This window comes from Culicoides brevitarsis, chromosome 2 (genome assembly GCF_036172545.1).
Source record: "Culicoides brevitarsis isolate CSIRO-B50_1 chromosome 2, AGI_CSIRO_Cbre_v1, whole genome shotgun sequence".
NCBI lineage: Eukaryota > Metazoa > Arthropoda > Insecta > Diptera > Ceratopogonidae > Culicoides > Culicoides brevitarsis.
Genome location: NC_087086.1, coordinates 19705768 through 19727556, shown reverse-complemented (window position 1 = coordinate 19727556; position 21789 = coordinate 19705768). Strand labels below are relative to the sequence as shown.

General features: G+C 29.8%; 3 protein-coding genes across 6 annotated transcripts in view; 1 reads left to right on the top strand and 2 right to left on the bottom strand.

Moving 5' to 3' along the window:
* The window catches only part of LOC134830721 (zinc finger protein ush), a 69414-nt gene extending 55799 nt beyond the window's left edge, over window positions 1-13615 (top strand). For both annotated transcript variants that reach the window (XM_063844284.1, XM_063844283.1), the window contains exons 2-8: window positions 9179-10130; window positions 10190-10360; window positions 10421-10636; window positions 11314-12375; window positions 12435-12663; window positions 12723-12862; window positions 13045-13615. In XM_063844284.1, coding sequence (XP_063700354.1) covers window positions 9179-10130; window positions 10190-10360; window positions 10421-10636; window positions 11314-12375; window positions 12435-12663; window positions 12723-12862; window positions 13045-13417 — 3143 coding nt within the window. In that variant the 3' untranslated portion in view covers window positions 13418-13615. The remainder of the gene's footprint in view (window positions 1-9178; window positions 10131-10189; window positions 10361-10420; window positions 10637-11313; window positions 12376-12434; window positions 12664-12722; window positions 12863-13044) is intronic.
* Window positions 13616-15098: 1483 nt separating this feature from the next.
* LOC134831752 (uncharacterized) lies at window positions 15099-16647 on the bottom strand. Its single transcript, XM_063845563.1, has 2 exons — window positions 16528-16647; window positions 15099-16469 (listed from the first exon to the last, which is right to left on the bottom strand). Exons 1-2 carry the CDS (start codon window positions 16633-16635, stop codon window positions 15129-15131), a joined length of 1449 nt encoding a protein of 482 aa, XP_063701633.1. The 5' UTR covers window positions 16636-16647; the 3' UTR covers window positions 15099-15128.
* An 864-nt stretch (window positions 16648-17511) lies between these two features.
* On the bottom strand, window positions 17512-21275 carry LOC134830117 (uncharacterized). 3 transcript variants are annotated; one of them, XM_063843495.1, is made up of 4 exons: window positions 21114-21275; window positions 20390-21055; window positions 19018-20331; window positions 17512-18960 (listed from the first exon to the last, which is right to left on the bottom strand). In XM_063843495.1, the coding sequence occupies exons 3-4, from the start codon at window positions 19123-19125 to the stop codon at window positions 17623-17625; spliced, it is 1446 nt and encodes a 481-aa protein (XP_063699565.1). In that variant the 5' UTR covers window positions 19126-20331; window positions 20390-21055; window positions 21114-21275; the 3' UTR covers window positions 17512-17622. The 3 variants fall into 3 exon arrangements, 2 of the variants coding, with proteins under 2 accessions (XP_063699565.1, XP_063699566.1); XR_010161951.1 differs by having other exon boundaries at window positions 19018-21055; XM_063843496.1 differs by lacking the exons at window positions 20390-21055; window positions 21114-21275 and having other exon boundaries at window positions 17512-18979; window positions 19018-19033.
* Between the last annotated feature and the right edge of the window lie 514 nt (window positions 21276-21789).

Sequence of the window (21789 nt, the reverse complement as noted above, 5' to 3'; positions counted from 1 at the left end):
TCCCGTACGACGTTCTGTACGTACAGCGACAGTAGAGGCGGTAAATTTAATTAATAAATTATTTTAAACGCCGCACGGCATGTTTGCTTTGATTTTTATTGAATGGTAATTTACACACTTAAATAATCATCGTCATCATCGACGACGACGACGACGCGAAAAGGCATGAAGAGGGGGAATTTTATTTTTGTGTTTGTGCTTGGATGAAAGCCTGAATTGAATAGAACTTGTGTGTTGTTGTCGTATCAGTATCTCGAATGTAAACGGATGACGATGCTCAACAGGTGTTTGTTGCTTTTATACAAAATTTCCCTTTTTTCCGAAATTTTCACAAACATCGAAATGGCTGGAGAGGAAGCAATGCATTATACGAGAGAATAGGCAAGCAACGATTTTTTCTAAAAAAAAATATAAAAAATTGATATAAATAAAAAATTATATTTCGCCATTCGTTAAATAAAAATTTTTCTTATCTCTCGCTTTTTCCTTGGAGTGCTGCTACGCCAACCTGCATTAAAAAATATTTAAAAATGTTAAATTAAGGAGTTATCTCTCGTCTCACTCGTCTATGACGATGCGTTCGTTCTGTGAAAAAGATAAAAATTCCCGTAAAAAGGATTTAATGTAATTTTCCACGCCAGCACTAAAAATCTCTAAAAAAAAAACCTCAATCCGGAAAATTTTTTAAATATTTTTCGCTCTGTGTGTGCATTCATAAAAAAAATATACAAATGAACAGCGAGATAAGAGTTTAATGATAAAAATAATAAAAAAGGTACATCGTCTCTGGCACAGAGATAGCAGATAAATAAATGGCGGTTTTAAAATTACATCAATCATAAAACACTTACTTTTGTGTTCTCTCTCCTTTTTTTGTGTCGCGCGCGAGGGGGTGTAACGATTGCTAGTGTCTCCTCTTCTTCTTTTTGCTTCATTTGAAAGTCCCGAGTAGTTAGGCATCATATTTTTCGTGTAAAATTTATAACTCTCCTCTCTTGTGCTAAAAAAAAAATTTTTTTTAAATAAAATGTGAATGAATGCGAAGAGATATGAGGAGAAAAAAGAGACTTATTTGAGTCTATTCTCTGCTACATTTACCTTTATTATTAAAATGTGGCATACACTTGTTAACATTTGTATTTAAAATGCTCATTTAGAGATTTGTGTACGAGTGGAAAATTTATTTGTGGCGAATCGTGATAAGGTTTTATCGTGCCACGACTGCTTTTTTTGTGGGGGTTTGGTGCATGTGAAGTGAGGGTTAATTTTTTTTTCTCGTCAACAGATGGACCAAAATTTTTTAAAATATTTTTTTAAATTTATTTTTAAATTTTGGTAAAAAAAAATAATTCTTGAAGCCGAAATCAAAAATTTGACAGAAAATATAGAATTTCAAGTTCTACGATTTTTCAATAATTTTTTGTTCATAAATTTTAATAATTAAAAATGATAAATTTTTTCATTAAATTATTTTTTTTCATTCAAATTAATCTTTTCTCACCAAAAAATTTAAAATATTTTTTAAAAAATTACTTTGAAATTGTTTTGACAGATAGAAATTTCTAGAAATTTATATTTTTTTAATTAAAAAAACAACTTATAAAAATATACAAAAATTCGATGTTTTCTCAGTAAATAATTTAAAAATTCAATTTACTAAAAAAATTCACAAACATTGAAAATTAAAGATATTTTTAATTAATTCCATTATTTTAGATTTTTTTTTTTTGAATATTTAATAATTTTGGTAAAAAATATAAAATTTGAATTTTATTCATAAAAAATATATTTTATTATTTAAAAAATTATATATTTTTATAATTATATATTATAAATTTGCTGACAAATTATTTTTTTGTAGGTAATTAATTGGCAAAGTCAGCTTAGAAAAAAAAATATAATTCGAATTTTTAAGATTTTTGTTTAATATTTACCTAAAATTAAATAATTTTTTTGATTTTTTTTCAAAGTTTTGGGTTTATTTTTTTTAAATTAATTTTGTCATCAAAGCTCAGTTTAAATTAATAAAAAAAAACATTTATTTACCTTTAAATTTTGTTGCAATCGCAATTAAAAAACAAAATTTCAATCAATTTTCCCTTCCACTCACAAACTGTCTCGCAGTTACTGGGAGTCACAAAGTCTAATAATAAATGCATGTGCAGCAGAAAAAAACTGTTTGCATATTATTATTAGCCGTATCCATGCCGTAATAAGTCCACATCATCATCAAGAAGAGCATGGAGTGCAGACAACGAGGCGCATTTAAAATGGGATAAAAGATAATAAGCCGACTAAACTTATGGCTACGACGACGACATGCCATTGTGTGGCTTTTGCTTGTGTTTGGGTTAGCGCAGCGAGAGCAGAAAAGACACTTCAATACAAATTGTTTGACGGGAAACATACAATTTAAAACATGGTGTCCACATGGTCGCTCATTCCAAATTAAAGCGAATTTTTTGTTTTTCGGATATATGGCAATTTAATTGCGACTTTTTTCATTGAAATACGGCGAGAAGGCACGAGATACGAGATAAGGACGCGACCACCATTTGAATCATGACTTTTTAATCGTGCATCTTTTGTGTTTTGTCGATGTTTGAATGGAAAATTGGATGCAAAATCTCGCAATTTTCTCACTCTGCCTAACGAGAGACAATGCGACAACGGGATGACGCGCGCGATGAAACTCTTTCTTTTTCCCATTTAAAATTATAAAGAGACATAAAAAAAATTTCCTTAGCACCATTTCCATTTCATAAAATGTGCTGGAGATAAGAAACCTGAAACAATGCAATAAAAACGACTAAAAACAGTTTCGCGACAACGACAGACGCGAACGCAACGAGAGCTTATCTCCTTTCCTCCTTATACACATTTCATTAAATAATAAAGGAGATCAAAATTCATTCGTTAAAAGATACGAACGCGAAACCTTTTTTTCTTCGTTGCGAACATTTTTATGTTGAGGAAGAACGCATATCGGAACATCATCTCCCTGCGTTCATTTTGGCATCACACACACACAAAGTGCCTTCAATCTCCTTAAATCTTGAATCTCTTTATGGATGGCTTACACAACAACAGCAACAACGTCACCACACCGCTAACACGCCTTATATGCAATATTTTTGCGAACGAAACAAAAAAATGTAGATAGTTTTAAAAAGCCAACATAACAATAATAATAATAATAAGTTAGTTGTTCTGTCGTTTTTTCAGCTCTTTTTTATTATTCATTATTTTGTGTGTGTTGACACAGAGCTACACCGAGATCTAGATCAATAAATGTAGAACGAGGAATTAATTATATATAGACAAGGCAGACAAGACAGTTTTGTTTGAGCATTAGAGCTGTGTAGTGAGCAAGCGAACGAACGAACGAGAGAGATGAAATCTTTGTGAGAATATAAAGTGTTTGTGTGTGAAAATTGACGCAGCAATGTTGCAAAACAGCAACAAAAAAGTGAATTATTTATGACCGCGGTGATTTTTCAGTGATTTCTAATTGATTAACGAGAATTTTTGTTGACAAAATGGCCTTAATTTTTTGAATTTTACAATTTTTTATTGATTTTCAATTTATTAAGTTAATTTACTTTGAATAGAATATTTTTATATTTATTTTTTTAAAAAATATAGAAAAAAATTAAAAATTCGAAAAAACAAATATAAAAACTTGATCGTGAAAAATCCATTAAATTTTTTTTAATATCTTAAATTATAAAAAAGAAAATTTTTTATAATTTTTTTACGAATTTTAAAAAAATGTTATTAAAAATAATATAATTTTTAAATGCTAGTTTTTTGTTGTTCACATTAATTTTTTTATTTTTATTATTTTAAAGTTTTAAGCCAAAATTGAAAAAATCTCTCAAAACAAATATAATAATAATTTTGGTCACGTGACTCAAAAATTTTTTCAATTAAATTTTGATATAAAATGCGTTGTCAAAGCATTTAAGTTTATATTTAATATTATTTTAATATAAATTGGCCATTTTTACGGTCCTGGAAAAAATGCGGGAACCTGGGAACCTCGTTCCCGGGAAATTTACAAAAATCTTAAAGAAATGTTGAATTTTTAAGAGTAAAATGGGAAAATTCTATAATTTAAAAATTAAAATTCGTAAAATTACTTAAAAAATGTATAAAATTGACTAAATTTATGATTTTTTTTTATGCCTTGTAAAATAACTTTGGGAAATGAGTTTTTGAAAAAATAAACTTATTTTAATGTCTAATTTTTATCGTTATTTTTCAAAAATCACATTTTCCTAAATTTTTTATTTTTTTGAAATTTTTTGCAAAGTATTATTTTTTGGAATTAAAATTTTTTATCACTTTTTAAATTTTTTCTAATAATTATAAAAAATATTTTTATTTTTTGGGATTAAAATTTTTAGACACAAAAAAAAAATTATAAAACTTTGAAAAATATTTTTTTCACAATAATTTAAATTTGCAATAAAAAAATTTCGTCTGTAAATCTCTTAAAATTCAAAATCTGCAAAAAAAATAAAAATAAATTTGCTCCAAAAAGAGATAAAATTAACGATAAAATTTTAAAAAATCATAGGATTTTAATTAATTTATTTTCTGCTTTGATTTTTCTTTAATTATATTAATTAAGCAAAAATTACTTGAAAAAATAAAATTTCTCGTTTGATACATATTTACCAAATATTTGCCATAAAAACTTTATTTTTTAACTTTCAAAATTTTAATTCTTTTAATCCTGTGAATCTTAAAAAATAGTAATAAAAAATAAATCATAAAAATTCAAATCAGTAAATTTTATGAATTTTAATGAAAGATTAAAAAGATTCCCAACCTAACATTATATTTGTTCCCAATTTATCAATTTAATAACAAAAACCAAACCAAAGCACAAATGTTAAAAAACTTAAAAAAAACACACCTCACGAAACTCTTGTTTCACTTCTTGTAGTGGCAAAATATGTACAACCATGTTAACTTCTGCCAATAGAATCCTCCTTTCTTTCCGTCTCAATTATACTGAACACATTGTTTTCTTTAATGTTCACATTGGATGTTCGTACAAGCAGATTCCTAATTGAAATTTCATCTCTGAATGTTGTTTGCATGAAGAAACAAGCAGAAGAAAATATTTTTCTTTAAAAGAAACATGAAGATTTTTTCGTTGTTTCTTGAAATGAAATGCAATGAGAGCATCATCATTATTTTATTTTCACATATTGTTCAGATATTTTTTTCTGCAAGTCTTGTCCGGTGAATATGCATTAAAATAATATTATTTTACACCCAAAAGACATGTAACACGAAAGCAGTAAAAACGACGACGACGACGGTTCTTTCGAGTTCCTTCATTGTCTTGTCTTCGTCTTGTTCGTACAAGCAACACTCTTGTTCTGCGTCTCTTCACTTGCCTTGTGTGCTAAATAGTCGTAATAAATGCCCACTGATCACTCTTTAAAGGCAAACAGAGTGTTAGGTGTTTATTGTCTTAATAATATACACTTGATGACTCCATTAGTGTTGTGTGTGCGCGCGTTTTTGATATATCAATTTCACTACATCTTCCGTCATCTTGTTTGCCTGAACGTTGCACATTTGCAGAATTTCCACTTAAAAAGTTGTCGTTCAATCAATTAAATGCACAATATTCGTTAAGCTCGCATTTTATGAGAGATTCACAGCTAAAATAGTTTGCGAGAAGAGCAAAATATAAATTTACTTTGTATAAAAAAAAATAAATATCAAGATTCTGCGGAAAACGTTAATCGATAAACACTATTGTACATCCGTTTAATTTTTTGTGCAATCCTTCGACGTAGCTGCGACTGGAAGATATGTAAACTCGTACTTGAAACCAAAAAAAAAACGACTGATCTGATCCATTTCGTTGAGTTTATAATGAAAATAATAATAAAAAAAGGTACCAACTCAAAAAAAATGTATATCGAGGAAGAGACTGTATGGTGGTGGTGCATTAAAAAGAAATCATGTGCACACAATTCTTATTAAAAATTCGTTTGTTTATCTTGATTATTTTTGCGGTGTACCGTACGTGTATGGAAAGTTGTCCGGTGGTGGGAAAATGTTTTGAAATTATTTTCTGTTTTCAAAATTATTATTTTTATTTTTTTTTTGTATTTTTGTACCGAAATTAATTAATTTTTAATGAAAGAGAAATTTTAAATTTTTTTGTGATCTTAAATTTTTAAAAAATAATTCAAAGTTTAAATTTTTTTCTTCTAATAAATCAAATTATTTAATCAATTTAAATAATTTTTATATAATTTATTTTGTAATTTTTTTTTCAAGTTTTAAAAAACTGACTATTTTTACTACAAATTTTAAAATAAAATCAATTTTTTAATTAATAATTTAAAATAAAAAAATAAATAATTAAATTAAATAATTTATAATAAATTGAAATAAAATTAACTAAACAATTTTTTTTTTAAATTGAATTTTATAATTTTTTTAGAGTAAAAAATTTCTTTTTTAGACCCATTTATTTAAAATTTTTAATTAAATTATTAACATGTAATTAATTAAAATTAAATTTTTATTTTATTTATTTATTTTTAAAAATAAACTAATTTAATTATTTTTTTAAATATCTTTATTTCAAACCATCTTTTCACCACAGAGCACGATCATCATTGAATCATACATACTTACAACCCAATGTGTCTTCAAGACATAATAAAACAGTTGGTTTGCGCTTTTTTGTTTCTGATAAAAGATCGAAAAGGCCCTTTTTACCAGATATGCAACAAACACACATACACACACATGCATTATTATTATTATTAAGTTTTAAATGCATATTATTTTAATTCAGATCCTTTAGTACTTATTGCACTCGCACAGCACAGCATAAGAACAACTACAAAATGGTGATCGTCATCTCTCGAGAAAAAAAAAACAAAAAGTAACAGAGAATATTGAATAAATATATTTATTTCCAGCTAACGTATTATCAAATCTTTATCGGAGATATTTTGGCGCGTTTCTTGGCTTATTGTCTTTTTCACTTTTTATATTGTTTTTTTTTTTATTTCGTTCGCTTACATTATTGCGAAACGCCCACATGTCAGAGAATTTTTCCGTTTAATCGATCACGAGCTGATTATTTATTTATTTTTTTTTTCTTGTTAAAAGTTTTCTTACAGTGACACTTGAAGTCTTTGCGTTGTTATGAGAATTCGAGGGACTTGATAGATAATAAAAAAAAATTCTAAAAAATATTTAAAAATTTATCCCAAAATTTAAAAAAATATTTAAAAAAAATGAGACTTATTGACTTTTAAAATCATTTCAAATAAAAAATTATAAAAAAACAACAAAACTAGTGGTAAAAATCTAAGATCACAAAAAAAAAGTAAAATCAAAAAATTATTCATTAATAATTATTTTTAATTTTGATTAATTTTTAAAATTGATATTTCTCAAAAATGCCTTCAAATCTCTAAAATTTAAAGTTTCTCATAAATTATTTTTTTTTAAATTTTGTTAAAAAAATTTAAATATCAAAATTATTCAAAAAATGTTTTTGAATGTTTTGTTTAGTCTCACAAATTTTCACAGCTAAACAAAATATCTTGTAAGAAGACGATTACATTGCGTCAAATTATTAAACGTATTATTAAGCACATCCTTCTTACTTCTACGTCATTATCTGCTGCAAGAGATCATCAATCGTTATTATATTATTGCATATTGTCTTGGTCATTGTGTGTGTAAAGGATTAAATTGTCCGAAATGTGGAACAAACACCACCCTGGCTCGAAAGATAAATTTACATTGCGTATAAATTTGAAAATTACAGCCGTATCTCATAAGAAGCATTATTAACATTGTCTAAATCTTGGCAGGTTAATCTTCTTGCTTGCGAAGATGGGCTTGCGAGTATACGAAAATTTTGAGAAAATGAGAATTTCTAATTTCTTGTCTCGTCTCTCAAAAAATGCATTAAAAATGTCATTCCGGAGTAAAGTATTGCTTATGGGCAATGCACACATGCAGCAAATATAGACAGATTTAATAAGTCCGATAATATGCAAGTTTGTGCTTGACCTAACACTACAAGGCACTCGAATACGGAGTAAGGATATGGGAAAAACTTGCAAAACTGAAAAAGGATAAGAATATTAAAGATTTTCTCCTATTTCATGTTTTTTATCTCGCAAAATGGTTGTTTGAAGAGGCACTAGGCATGCCGCCTTGCAGCCTAGAATGATGCATATTTTTATGATTTTTCTGATATTAACTTTGGGAAGATGAGCATGAGTCGTTGACTACGACAATGTGCATCATCTCAACTTTCCTTATCTATAATGGAACGTAGCTCGATGCAAATTATGTAATGTTGTCTGTCGTATCTTTCGTGCGAGCTTTCGTACGACAACGACGAAGAACAAGAAGCAGAGATAGTGTCTTTTCACTTCACTTCGTCGGAGTGTTGCTATGAGACATTTTTTAATCAAATAAGTAAATATTATTTTTTCATAGGAAATATTTTATCAAGATTGTTGCAGTTTTTTCGACGTGTAGTGTGTGTTTGTGTGGGATTACGTCCCTTCTTTCGTTTGAAGAAATTTTATTTTATGACTTGGCTTGGTCCAAGACAATCGATTCAATTTCAATTATTTTTCTTAAAGATGACCAGGGACAAAAAAATTATAACTAAAATATGCTTAATGTACCTTCTTTTAAAAAATTCAGTAATGTGGTGCAAAAATAATGCATTTTTTTTTTTTTGAAAAGAATAATTATTATTTAAAATTATAGGAAAGTAGAAGAAATTTTAAAAATTATTCTTGGTCCGCCCAAATAAAACTCCAAAATAAAGTAAAAAAAAATTAAATTTAAATAAATAAATTTTTCATAAATTTCAATATAAAAATAACAAAGTTTAAAAAAATAAAAAAAAAAATTAAAATAATAAATAAAAATAACCTACTATCAAAAACTTAAAAAAATGTAAAAAACGCCTAAAATTTGTCAAAATTGATTTAATTTTGTTAAAATTTTATTAAAATATGTGAAAAATATTTTTATTTATGTATCAATTTTTTTTTCGATCTAATTTTGAAATTAATTACTATAAAAAATTTTAAAAATCATTTAATTTATTTTCATACCTGATGATTAATTTTTCCCCATTTTTTTGTTATTCCAGGAGACGATGAAGAAGCGTCGGAAAATCAAACAGAGATTAGCGCCTCGTGTGACACCGAAACAACCGACTTGAACGCCAACTCAAACCCCTCTAGTCCATCTCAAATAAGTGCAAGATCTGCTTCGCCGCCACCACCTGCCTCGCCATGCTCGCAAATCAGCGAGACACCTTCTAGCATAGATAACAAATACTTAGATGTCGAATTAGAGTTAGCCAAGTCCTTTCAGCAGCAGCAACAGCAGCAATCTGAAAAACCTAAATTAAGATTAAACATTTCCTTAGCTGCCGATCCCGCATGCAATCCCGATGCAAAAGACATCAAAGGAATGGTAGCCGATGTCGCGGAAAGTCCTCCGTTGCCGGAAAAGACGCGCAATAACGCTTTAACTGTCACAAAATTACTTCAAAGATCTGAGAGTCAGGGCATCAATGTGGTTCCTATTGTGGCGCTCGAGCCCGTTCCGACGCCACCCATCCAAGCTCGAATTCCCATTTACACGTGCATCCCGTGCGGCATTAATTTCTCGTCAGCTTCCACGCTCGAGGCACACCAAACGTACTACTGTTCGCATCGCAAGGACCAAGACGAGCCAATTCCCGCGCTACCGAAAGCCGCCTCGTCGTCGGCGAACAACAACGATTCAGCCGAACCACCAACCAAGGCGCAAAAAACGGGCAAACAGTACGCTTGCACCCAATGTTCGTACAGCGCCGACAAAAAAGTCTCTCTAAATCGTCATATGCGGATGCATCAGACGTCGCCAGCAAGTAGCTCGATCACCTCAAACGGCGGCGATGACATGATGACACCCGTGAATGCTAGTCAACTTGCGACGCCAGTCATTCAAGTGCCCGTCGATCGGTATTGCACTAATTGCGATATCAGATTTAGCAGCACGAAGACTTATAGGGCGCATAAGCAGCATTATTGCTCGTCGAGGCATCGTGATGGGTAAGAAAATATTTTTTTTTCTTGTAAAATTCCTCGAAATAATTTCAATTTTTTTATAGGGCACCAAATATTCCGTCAGCATCGAAGCCACCATCGCAAAAATCGGGATCGCAAAGCCCTAATGAGGTCACGAATAAAGCAACGCCCTCGGAGGAGTTTCTTGCGCTGCCCACAAATCCCATTATTATTGTTCCTTGTTCAGTTTGGCGGAATGTCACCAAGATTTCTTCGTGAGTTTTTCCTTTTTGGGTGAAATTTGACAAGTTTTTAATAATTTTACTTTTCAATAGGACGAATTTACCAGCAAATTCCGATTATACTTGTTTTATGTACCAAAATGGAGCTTTTGAGCCGATCGCGTACTCGTTCGCTAATCAAATGAAAGTTCCGAGTCGAGAACCGACGCCGCATGTTTCCACGGAATCAGCTGAGCAACGAGCTGCTGATCGTTCGGATGTCTTGAAAGACGTGAATAACAAGAAATCTGAAGGAAGTTCATCAACAAAGTAAGTTAAATTAAGTTTTTTTTTAATTCACAATTTTTTCCAAAATGATAATATATGAATAAAATAATTATCAATTTCAACCAGAAAAAAAATCAAAAATAATAGATTTTTTTGTGAAAAATATGTTTAAAAAAAAATACTAAATTACTTAAATTAATTAATACTAAATAATAAATAATTTACTAAATTTTTTAAAATAATTTAAAATACGTATAAGAAAAAAATGAAAAACGCTATTTTTGTTTTAATTAACTTTAAAAAAATTAATAAAATAAAAATTAATTTTTGTGGAATATTTGTATAAATTAATGATTTTCTTTTAAAATATCAGGTCGGATTTTTAAAAATGATTTTTTTATTTTTTACAACGTTTTGCTAATTTAATTAAAAATTTATTAAAATATTTTTCAAATCTTTTTAAATTAATTAACAAAAAAAAAAAAATAAATTAATTTTTTTTCAAATTAAAAAAAAAATAAAAATATGTTTAAAAACCCGAAGCAAAACTAAAAAAAACATGTTATTTTTAAAAACGTAAAGTTCAAAGATTTTTGAATTTTTCTTTTTAGAAAAAAAAAATTAATGGACAAAAATTTAATAGATTTGTAAACGGTCTTACCTGAATTTCATCAAAGAAAATTTATTAATTTTTATTTTTCATTTTTATCTAATTTCAGAGATCCAACAACACCTCTCGATCTATCAGTTCGTCGATTCTCACCAGGACTCTCATTGCGGGAACGATCCTTATCACTCGCTTCCGCCATTTCATCGGAGCATTTCCGGATGGAATTCGATCTGATGGAAAGCAAAGAAAATCTCTCGGTTAGTGGTGATTCTGTGACTCCCGAACAAATTGTTTGTGCCCCGTCATTACCCGGCAGTCCTCCACTCACACCTTCCCCTAAACGGAGACATTCCAATAGTCCGCGCACCGTATCAGCTTCCGTTTCGCCAATCGCGTTACCAACATCTCCCTTGCTCTTGCGATCGCACCACTTGCAAAGCATGCCTCCAGATCTCATCGCGTTGCGTCTCGCCGAGAACCCTGCACTCATCAACGAGCTCCGAATGCGTCTCCAGAACTCAAATTCCAACAATATCGGCGGGAAACACGAAGCACTCCAATTTCTCGACACAAACACGAAAAAACAATCGAATAGTGTGAGTCCGGCTCCCGTGCCAGCAACCGCCATGCCACCAATCCCGCCACAAATTTTCGTGAAAAAGGGCTCGTCAAAGTGCAAGGAGTGCAACATTGTCTTTTGCAAGCAGGAAAATTACATCGCACACAAAAAGCACTACTGCTCGGCCCGAAATCTCGATGCCGACGGAGAAAATGTCAAAGTTAGTCCACCGATCTCGCCAAATTCCCAAAGTCCGAATCAATTGTCATATCAGCAACTCATCTGCGGCGCGTGCGGCATCAAATTCACGTCGTTAGACAACTTGAATGCTCACATGATGTACTACTGTCCGAAGCGGGTCGACTTGCAAGTGCATCACCAGCAAAGTACCAGCTCGGCATCGAGTGTCGTGTCGAAGGAAAAGTGCGGAAAATGCAAAACGGTACATGAACCTGGGCAAAATTGCCCCGCCAACAACTCAAATTCGTATAAATGCCCGATTTGTGAAGTCGTTAGTGCGAATTCGACGGAGGCAAGACGTCATATCGAGACTCATGGCGAAATTAAGGCTTTTAGATGTTCCATGTGTGGATACAAGGGAAATACTTTGAGGTAAGTTGATTATTTTTTTATAAAATTTTAAGATTTTTTAAATTTTTTATCGATTTTAGGGGAATGCGAACACATATCCGAATGCATTTCGATAAAAAGGGAGGCGATTGCAATGAGGAGAACTTCATTACGTGCATTATCGAAGAAGATCGCATCGAAATACCGCCAAGCGTGTCGAAAAATACAACTCCATCGCCCGCTCCATCGGTATCTCCTGCATTAACGGCCTCAAATCAAATGTACTATTGCGAGTCTTGCAAATATTCGTCGACCTACAAAGGCAATGTGGTAAGTTTTGTTATCAAAAATTTGAAAAATGACAAATTTTAATGATTTTTTGTTTGTAGGCACGTCACACTAAACTCCTACACAGCTCACATGGTCCAATTAGCTCAACATCTCCGTTAATTGGCGAAGGCGGGGAACCCTTAATTTGCAATGGTGACTCTTTGCATAATGATGACGAAGATTTACAAGAAATTTCCAAGTAAGTTTTTCATTTTTTTAATAATTTTCTTCAAAATTTGTAATTTTTTTAAAATTTTTTATTTAACATTTTAAATTTTTTTCAAAATTTCTGTTTTCAAAATTTTTTGTTTTCAAAGTTTCCTAAAAATGTCTATTGTTTCTCTAAAATCTCTAATTTTCTCTTGAAATATTTTCTTTTAGAATCAAACAAGAACCAGAAGACGACCCCAAACAACCCGAATTATCTGAATCACCGGCCATCGTCGAACCCCAAATCACCATTAAAATCGAGGAAAACCAGACACCGCCGCCTCCAGCTATCGCAACATTTCCCAAATCGGACAATTTCGTCATGCAACAACCCGAAATGGACGAAGACGTCTCAAAATACTGCGAAAAGTGCGACATCAAATTCAACTTTTTAAAGACATATCTCGCGCACAAGCAACATTACTGCAAAAACAGCACCCAAAACGCCGATATTCTGAGTCAATTTAAAGCTGTTGCCGCTGCAAAAAATAATTCAGCAAATCAAACGGTAGTGACGAGAGCTGCCGAAACTCCAGTACTATAAAATGGCTGAAAATGGAGAAAAAAATGTAAAATTATTACCAAAACACTCTTTTATTAATTTCTATAGAAATTCTTACAAAATATTACTTACACGTGTCTCTAATCTATTAATTAATTATTATGAATAAAATATAAAAATCCCTTGATGCACATAAAAAAAATAATAAAAGTCAAAGGACTGATAAACAAAAGTTGTATACGACCCAAAATTTAAAAATACATAAAATAAAATGTACTCAAGTCTCAAATAAAAAAATTATTACAACATATATGAAACAAAAATATTTATAAATAGTAATCCGTCAAATATAGCGTTCTTTGATGTAAAAAAATGATAATAGCGAAATATCTCCAATATTTTATCATGAGCTTTATTTTTGTTATGTTAACAAAATATATAATTTCGGTCACGTGTAATAACTTGGTTCAAAACCATTCCACAAATATATATTTTTATTATTTATATAAAAAAAAAGTTGTTATAAAAAAATTATTTTTATGTTAAAATTGACAACCAAATGCCATTTTCGTTGCATTTTCCTATGAACTTTAATTAAGATTAATTTATAACTTAATTTTAATTAATTAAATTAAAAAGAAGAATAAATGAAAAAATCAAATATTTAAAAAAAAACAATAAATATTAAATATGATATCCAATAATATCACTCGAATAATATAAAAAAATAGTTTGTAGATAAAATAATAATCAAAATTATAAATATTATTAAAAATAAAAATGCGTCAGTTAAAAATAGAATAAAATTAAATAAAAAAAAAGACTTCAAGAATATTATTATTAATGATTAATATATATTATTTTTCCTTTTTAAGTTTAAGCATATCTTCCTGCTTGTTAAATATTTCTCAAATAAAAGTTAGTGGACGTAATAAATGAAAATAAGTGTTAACATTATATTGATTAAATTATCATTAAATATAAAAAATTATTAAACATTGCAGAAAACATCATAAACATAGTTGTAATCACGCAAAATATGACAATAAAATTATTTATTATCAAAAAATAATTGGAAAATGATGAGTTTTTATTTTATTTTAATCTTATTCTACTTCTTGTTCTTTGTTTTCAAAAATTCTCCATAGAAATTTTATCTTAGTTATAAATAATCAATATTTAAAATTATTTCAAAGGCACTTTTGAGGTAAATTGTTCTGTCTATGTCGTTGGATTAATTCAATTTTTGAGATTATTTTTAGTTTTAATTTTTAAGTCACTTTAAATTAAATTTATTTTTTTTATGTTTATATTTCAAAATTTCACGAAAATTTGCTTCTAATCTTTGCTTAAAAAATTCAAAGAGGATTTTCAGAATTTTTTTAAAATCGTTTTAATCTTGTTTTTACCAAAATTTAAAAAAAAAATTCAAAAAAATTGGAATTTTTTCTCAAAAAATGGTCGAAATTTCAAAAAACATTTGACTGTTGACTTAATTTTACTTTTACTTAAAATTTGTTTTCAAAAGTCAATTAAGGCAAAAGAATTTTTGCTTCTAATCTTTGCTAAAAATTTTGAAGTTAAAATTTAATTTCACAACATTTGAGACTTATTTTACTTTTACTTAATTTTTAAAGCAAAAGAATTTTTTAGGTTTAAGTCATAAGTTTTTACAGCCATGAATTATTTATGTATTTAATAAAATTTAATTTTTTTAGGCCCTGAGTAAAAAATTCCTTGTTATACGAATTACTTAAGTACGAACAAACTCATTTAAATTAGGAAACGATTGATCAATAAATGAATTTATTTGTTCGTTGGTCCAATTTTCACTTTCTGACCTGATTGTGAGATTTAATTTTCGAAGCGAATCCGATAGAATTTTCGCTTTTTCTTGTTGCTGTATTACATCGAACTCGAGGACTTCGAGCCTTAAATATTCCAGTTGCTTCCAATTACCAACTTCTAAAAGAAATGATGAATGACCAAAATATTGAATTTCTTTAACATTTCCAAAACTTTGTTTAAATGCATTAAAACATTCTTGACATGTCATTTTTCTTCGTCTAAGTTTGATTATTTCCAATTTTTCGAGTTGTACTGCTTCGTGACCAAAAGTACAAGAATTGGTTCCATTATAGGAGAAAATTTCAACTTCTTTTAGGTTCATCATTTTTTCTAACCACTTTAGACTGATATATGCCGAGAGCGGTCTATCGATACAAACTTTTGTGATGCGATGAAAATTATTTGGAATCGGTGGCAATTCTGCTAATCGTAAAAGTATTTCGTCTGCCTTAATTTTTGTCAAAAGTTTGTCCACATCGTAGTCATGATCCGGCTCATAGGCCAAGTCGAATGTTTTATAATGGACATCTAAGGCGGCAAATGGATCAATTAGCTCTTTTGAAATTTCCAGAAAACAAATACAGATGCTGTTGATTATAAATTTTGCATTTTTCGTCGACCATAAGTACATCCAGCATTTCAGCTCGTTGTCATAATCAAAGAAAAGAGGAGTTTTGTTATTTACATGAATATTGAAGACTGGTTCTTGGTTTTCATGAAGCAACTTTTTGAATGGAAACAAAAATTCTTCCAAATAATCTTCTCGACTTTCGGAGTCCAGAGTTAAATTCACAGTTTTAAGTTTTTCAAAAGTTTTTTCGCTTTTTTGTGGTGTAAGAGTCTTCAAACTTAATCTCATATCTTCATCGTCTTCGTAATTTTCTTCATAAAAACTTATTGTTTCAACCAGTGGGGCACACAGTGACATATTCATCAGCATTTGATTTTTGCCGACTTTAACAAAGCTCAATTCCTTTGTCGCTTTGAATAAATCCAGAGTTTTCTGAACGTCTATTTCGGTGTCATTTTCAATTTCACTGAAAGTAAATGTCTCATACAGATATTTTGCGTCTAAAATTGTCGACATTGGTTCCTTATTCGCATCGATGGTACAATTTTTGAAGAAAATGTGACGATCTTCGGCGAAAAGTGGAGATTCCATTAAAATTGAATACCAACGTGAACAAACTTCTTTGCAAAGAATTCGCTCGTGATGTGGAAGACGTTGAAAAATTATCTCCAGAAGCTGTCAAGAAGTCAAAATTAGACTTTTTATTGTATTTTGTAAAACAAAATTTGCTCACTTCGTTACTCATATCGTTGATAGATGCCATTTTCGGTGTGTTTTCAGTGCAACTAATTTTGTTCGATTGAAGTGAGTCTTCAAATTTTCTTTTGCCTTCACTGGACATGACAAAATTTGACAAAAATTCCCACAAAATATTGTTCCAATGAACGAGGAAAATTTATTTACTCACAAAACACGTAAATCAGCTGTTCCATTGAGAAATAACAGTGCGCAATCCAAAAATCCATTCGTTTACTTTTCAAATAAAATGTTTGTTAAAATATTACTGTATGTGTGCGTTATTTGAATGAAAAGCCTTTTTGTCATATCTGAATTTTTCTTTACGTTCCAAACACGTCTTTTCAACTAAGTTGTCAAAATCCAAGTTGTCGTTTTTTTTCTTTATTTTATTAAAGTCATTATACTTCATGATTGATTTAATTGTCATTTAAAAAAAAACAGCTTAGGCCGCTTCACATAAAAATCAAAAATAAAGTCCGATGCCCCATTTCAATAGTCAAAAATCCAATGGTGCAAAAAAAAGTTAAAAATTTCATCAAAAATGACCGTTTTTTGGTGTATTTTCGTTATTTTTCAAGAAATTTTTAATATTTCAAAAAAAATTTTCAATTTTTACTGATTATTGTTTTAAAAATCATTAAATATGAAAATAAATTATAATTTTCTTCTTTTAAAAATTTTTCATAAAATTACTGAATTTATTTTTCAAAATTTTTTGAATGTTATTTTTTATGAAATTTTATTCTTTAAATTATTATATGAAATATTCTGAAATCCATTTTAAATAAGCAAATCTCAAAGTAGGTAGTTAAAAAAAACATCAAAAATATTATTTAACGCTCAAAAATTGATAAAATTTTGTCATTTTGTATGAAAATAGTATTTCAAAAAATTTTTGAAGTTTTGGGACCTCCCTTAATTTTATTTTCAAAAATTTTGGATTTTATTTTTGATTTTCATTTAGAGCGGCCTTAAATGAAAAAAAAATTTAAAAGTAATAAATTTCTATGTTACAGATTTTAAATACAGATCTCAAAAAAATTATGCTTTTTTTTACCCTAAGTAATAAAGTTCTTTGTATTAATAATCTTTAAGTAACTAACTCATTTAAATTCGGAAACGATTGATCAATAAATGAATTTAATTGTTCGTTAGTCCAATTTTTACTTTTTGACCTGATTCTGAGATTCAGTTTTCGTAGCGAATTCGAAAGAACTTTCGTTTTTTCTTGTTGTTGTTGTATTATATCGAACTCGAGGACTTCAAGTCTTAAATATTCCAGTTGCTTCCAATTACCAACTTCCAAAAGAAATGATGATTGACCAAAATAATAAATTTGTTTAACATTTTCAAAACTTTGTTTAAAGGCGTTGAGACATTCTTGACATGTCATTTTTAGGTTCATATTGACTTCTTCCAGTTTTTGGAGTTTTACTGCTTCATGACCAAAAGTACAAGAATTGGTTCCATTATGGGATGAGATTTCAAGTTCTTTTAGATTTATCATTTTTTCTAACCACTTTAGACTGACGTATGCCGACAGCGGTCTATCGATATCAACTTTTGTGATGCGATGAAAGTTATTTGGAATCGGTGGCAATTCTGCCAGTCTTAAAAGTATTTCGTCTGCTTTAATTTTTGTCAAAAGTTGGTCCACATCATAGTCATGATCCGGTTCATAGGCCAAGTCGAACTTTTTATAATGGACATCCAAGGCAGCAAATGGCTCAATAATTTCCTTTGACATTAAAATGAAACAAATGCAAATGCTGTTGACTGTAAATTTTGCATTTTTCATCGACCATAAGCTCATCCAGCATCTTAGATCGCTGTCGGAATCAAAGTAAAGAGGACTTTTGTTATTTATGTGAATGTTGAAGACTGGTTGTTGGTTTTCCTGGAGTAATTTTTTGAATGGGATCAAAAATTCCTCCAAATAATCATCTGGATTTTCCGTATCTAGAGTTAAATTCACAGTTTTAAGATTTTCAAAAATGTTTTCGCCCTGTTCTTGTGCAATAGTTTTTAAACTCAATCTCGTATCTTCATCATCTTCGTAATTTTCTTCATTAAAACTCATTGTTTCAACGAGTGGGGCACAAAGTGACATCTTTAAAAGCATTTCGTTTTTGCCGACATTAACAAAGTTCAATTCTTTAACCGTTTTGAATAAATCGAGAGTTTTCTGAACATCTATTTCGGTGTCATTTTCGATTTCACAAAAAGTAAATGTCTCATACGGGTATTTTGCGTCTAAAATTGTCGACATTGGTTCCTCATTGGCATTAATGACGCAATTTTTGAAGTAAATGTGACGATCTTCGGCGAAAAGTGGAGATTCCATTAAAATTGAGAACCAACGTGAGCAAACTTCTTTGCAAAGAATTCGCTCGTGATGGGGAAGACGTTGGAAAATCATCTCCAGCAGCTAAAAACGTAAAATTAGACTTTTTATTCTTGTTTGTAAAACTCTGTATTAACTCACTTCGTTACTCATTTCGTCAAAAGTTGTCATTTTCGGTGTGTTTTCAGTGCAAATACTTTTGTTCGATTGAAGCAAGTCTTCAAATTTTCTCTTGCCTTCACTGGACATGACAAAAATTCCTACAAAATATTGTTCCAATGAACGAGGAAAATTTATTTACTCACAAAACACGTAAATCAGCTGTTCCATTGAGAAATAACAGTGCGCAATCCAAAAATCCATTCGTTAACTTTTCAAATAAAAGGTTCGTTAAAATATTATTGTATATATGAGCGAAAGTATTTGAATGAAAAGGCTTTTTGTCGTATCTGAATTTTTCTTTGCGTTCTAAACGCTGTAAGCTTGGTTGCCAGAATCCAAGTTGCCGTTTTTTCTTGCTTTAATTTGACATTTTTTTAAATAAGCCTTTTCTTAATTTATTCACATTTTTTCGTTTCATTTGAATTTTGAATGAACAATAAAAAGCTTTATAAAAATGAAATAAGAAATGAATTTGTGTCTAATTTTTTTTTTAAGTCTAATTTTCATATCAATATTTTTTTCTATTATAAACAAAAACTTCTAAATTAGGAAACATTTTTTTGATGTAAGAAACTATTCGCAGTGTTCTCTCAGTTGCCCATGAACTGGTAAAAGTGTTGTAGATTGGAATACAAAAATAATATTTTAATGCTAGGTATTAAAAATCTTGGTAATTATAAACGAATTTTTCTAATTTAGGAAACATTTGTTTCATATAAGAACTTATTTTACTATATGAATATAAATAATTGTTAGCATGTTTAATGATCAGGACACGCAAAGAGTGTAATGGAAATTCTTGTATACCATTTTCATCAATCACATCGAATTCCTCAAGCTTGAGCGTTAACTTTTCAAGTTTCTTCCAACACTGAATGTCCAAAAGAAATGATGAATGGCCAAAAATATCAATTTTTCTGAGATTTTCAAAACTTTGCCTAAATGCACTCAAACATTTTTGACAAGTCACTAAAATATCATGTTTAAATTCTATTTTTTCGAGTTTGTCTAGTTTAATTGCTTCATGGCCAAATGCACATGATGTCCCTTCAAAGTAGCTTGTGATTACCAATTTTTTTAAATTTTCCATTTTTTCCAGCCACTTTAAACTAAGATTTTCTCCAACCGGCTGATCAAGAACAACTTTCGAGATTCGATGAAAGTTGTTTGGGATTTGCGGAACAACTTCTAAACTTAAAATAATTTTGTCTGCTTTGATTCTGTCCAGAAATTTATCCATATCATACTTGTCATAGGTGTTGTAGACTAACTCAAATTTTTTGAAAGTGACATCTATTGCGAAAAAGTTTTCTATAGTTTCGTTTGAGATTCGCAAGAAATGAAGACTAACTTTGTTCATTAAAAGTTTGGTTCGCTTCCCGTGCGCCGATATCAATTTAGTCCAGCATTCAATTTCCTTATCAAAATTAAGGAAGACATCAAACCAAAAATTTACGTAAACATTAATGATCGCATCTTTTGGAACCATCTTGCTCAATGGATCTAGGAAATCATGCACATAATCTTCCGTGTTTTTGGAGACAAGTGACACAGTCACTGTTTTGACTTTTTTGAAGTAAATGTTTGGGTTCTCTTTTGCAAATGTTTTCAAATTTAATCTAGTCCTACTATCATCATAAGCTTCGTTGTTTTGCTCGTAAAAGCCAATTGACTCAAGCAAGGGCACTTCTAGCAACATTTGTAATAGCATGGCATTATGTTTTGTGAAACAAAAATTAATTGCTTTTGTTACTCTCAACATTTCCGCAGCTTTCTCAATATCTAGTTCGGTGTCATTTTCGATTTCACTAAAAGTAAATGTCTCATACGGATATTTTGCATCTAAAATTGTTGACATTGGTTCCACGTAAGCGTTGATAACACAATTTTTGAAGTGAATGTGACGATCTTTGTGAAAAAGTGGAGATTCCATTAAAATTGAAAACCACCGTGAACAAACTTCCTTGCAAATAATTCGCTCATGACGTGGAAGACGTTGAAAAATCATCTCTAGCAGCTGAAAGAAAGACAAAAAATCAATTTTAAGTCCGGCACGGAAAATTATTTAAACTTACTTCGGTACTCATTTCGTTGATTGTTGCTAATTTTGGTTCATTTTCAATGCATCGAACTTTTTCCGGTTGCAGAAAATCTTCAGATTTCCTCTTTCCCTTAGATGACATGACTCCTTAGTTGAAGAGAAATTCTTATTTTATTTATTTACACTTGGATTGTGAAATTGCTTATCGCATGATGTACAAATCAGCTGTTGCATTTACAAATAGTGCGCAATCCAATAATTGCACTTCAAATGCTTTTCAAATATAAAGTTCGCTAAAGTTTGTAAAAATTTCCTCGTCCGTTAGTTTTCCAATGCTTATTACAAAAATCAAAAAATTGCATTGAATAAATTGTTTAAAACACATAAAAATATTCTTCGATTAAAAATGAGGGTAAAAATGCTAAAAAAAAAGTGAAAGTCATAAAAAAATCAGTGTCAATTTTAACACTTTTCTTTGACAGATAATCGTTAATAACCGACAAAGCGTGATAACTCGACTAGAACTTTTAAAAGTAAGTCACAAGAGGAAAGGGTTAACATTGAAAGTTCAAATTTTCATGCATGAGTGTCATGTGCGCATCAGAACTTGATTAAAAAGGTAAACAGTACCTAACATATGCAAACACATTTATGATTTAATTAGAAGAGAAATAACAATGTCAAATTGCATGGCAACGTTCAATATCGAT

What these genes read in the sequence shown, in the direction of transcription:
- LOC134830117 (XM_063843495.1), bottom strand. Translation starts at nt 19,125, where the DNA reads ATGTCCAGTGAAGGCAAGAGAAAATTTGAAGACTTGCTTCAATCGAAC. An exon ending in TTGACGAAATGAGTAACGAA is followed by an intron (nt 18,961 to 19,017) that starts GTGAGTTAATAC and finishes TTACGTTTTTAG; the next exon opens with CTGCTGGAGATGATTTTCCA.
- LOC134831752 (XM_063845563.1), bottom strand. Translation starts at nt 16,635, where the DNA reads ATGTCCAGTGAAGGCAAAAGAAAATTTGAAGACTCACTTCAATCGAAC. An exon ending in TCAACGATATGAGTAACGAA is followed by an intron (nt 16,470 to 16,527) that starts GTGAGCAAATTT and finishes ACTTCTTGACAG; the next exon opens with CTTCTGGAGATAATTTTTCA.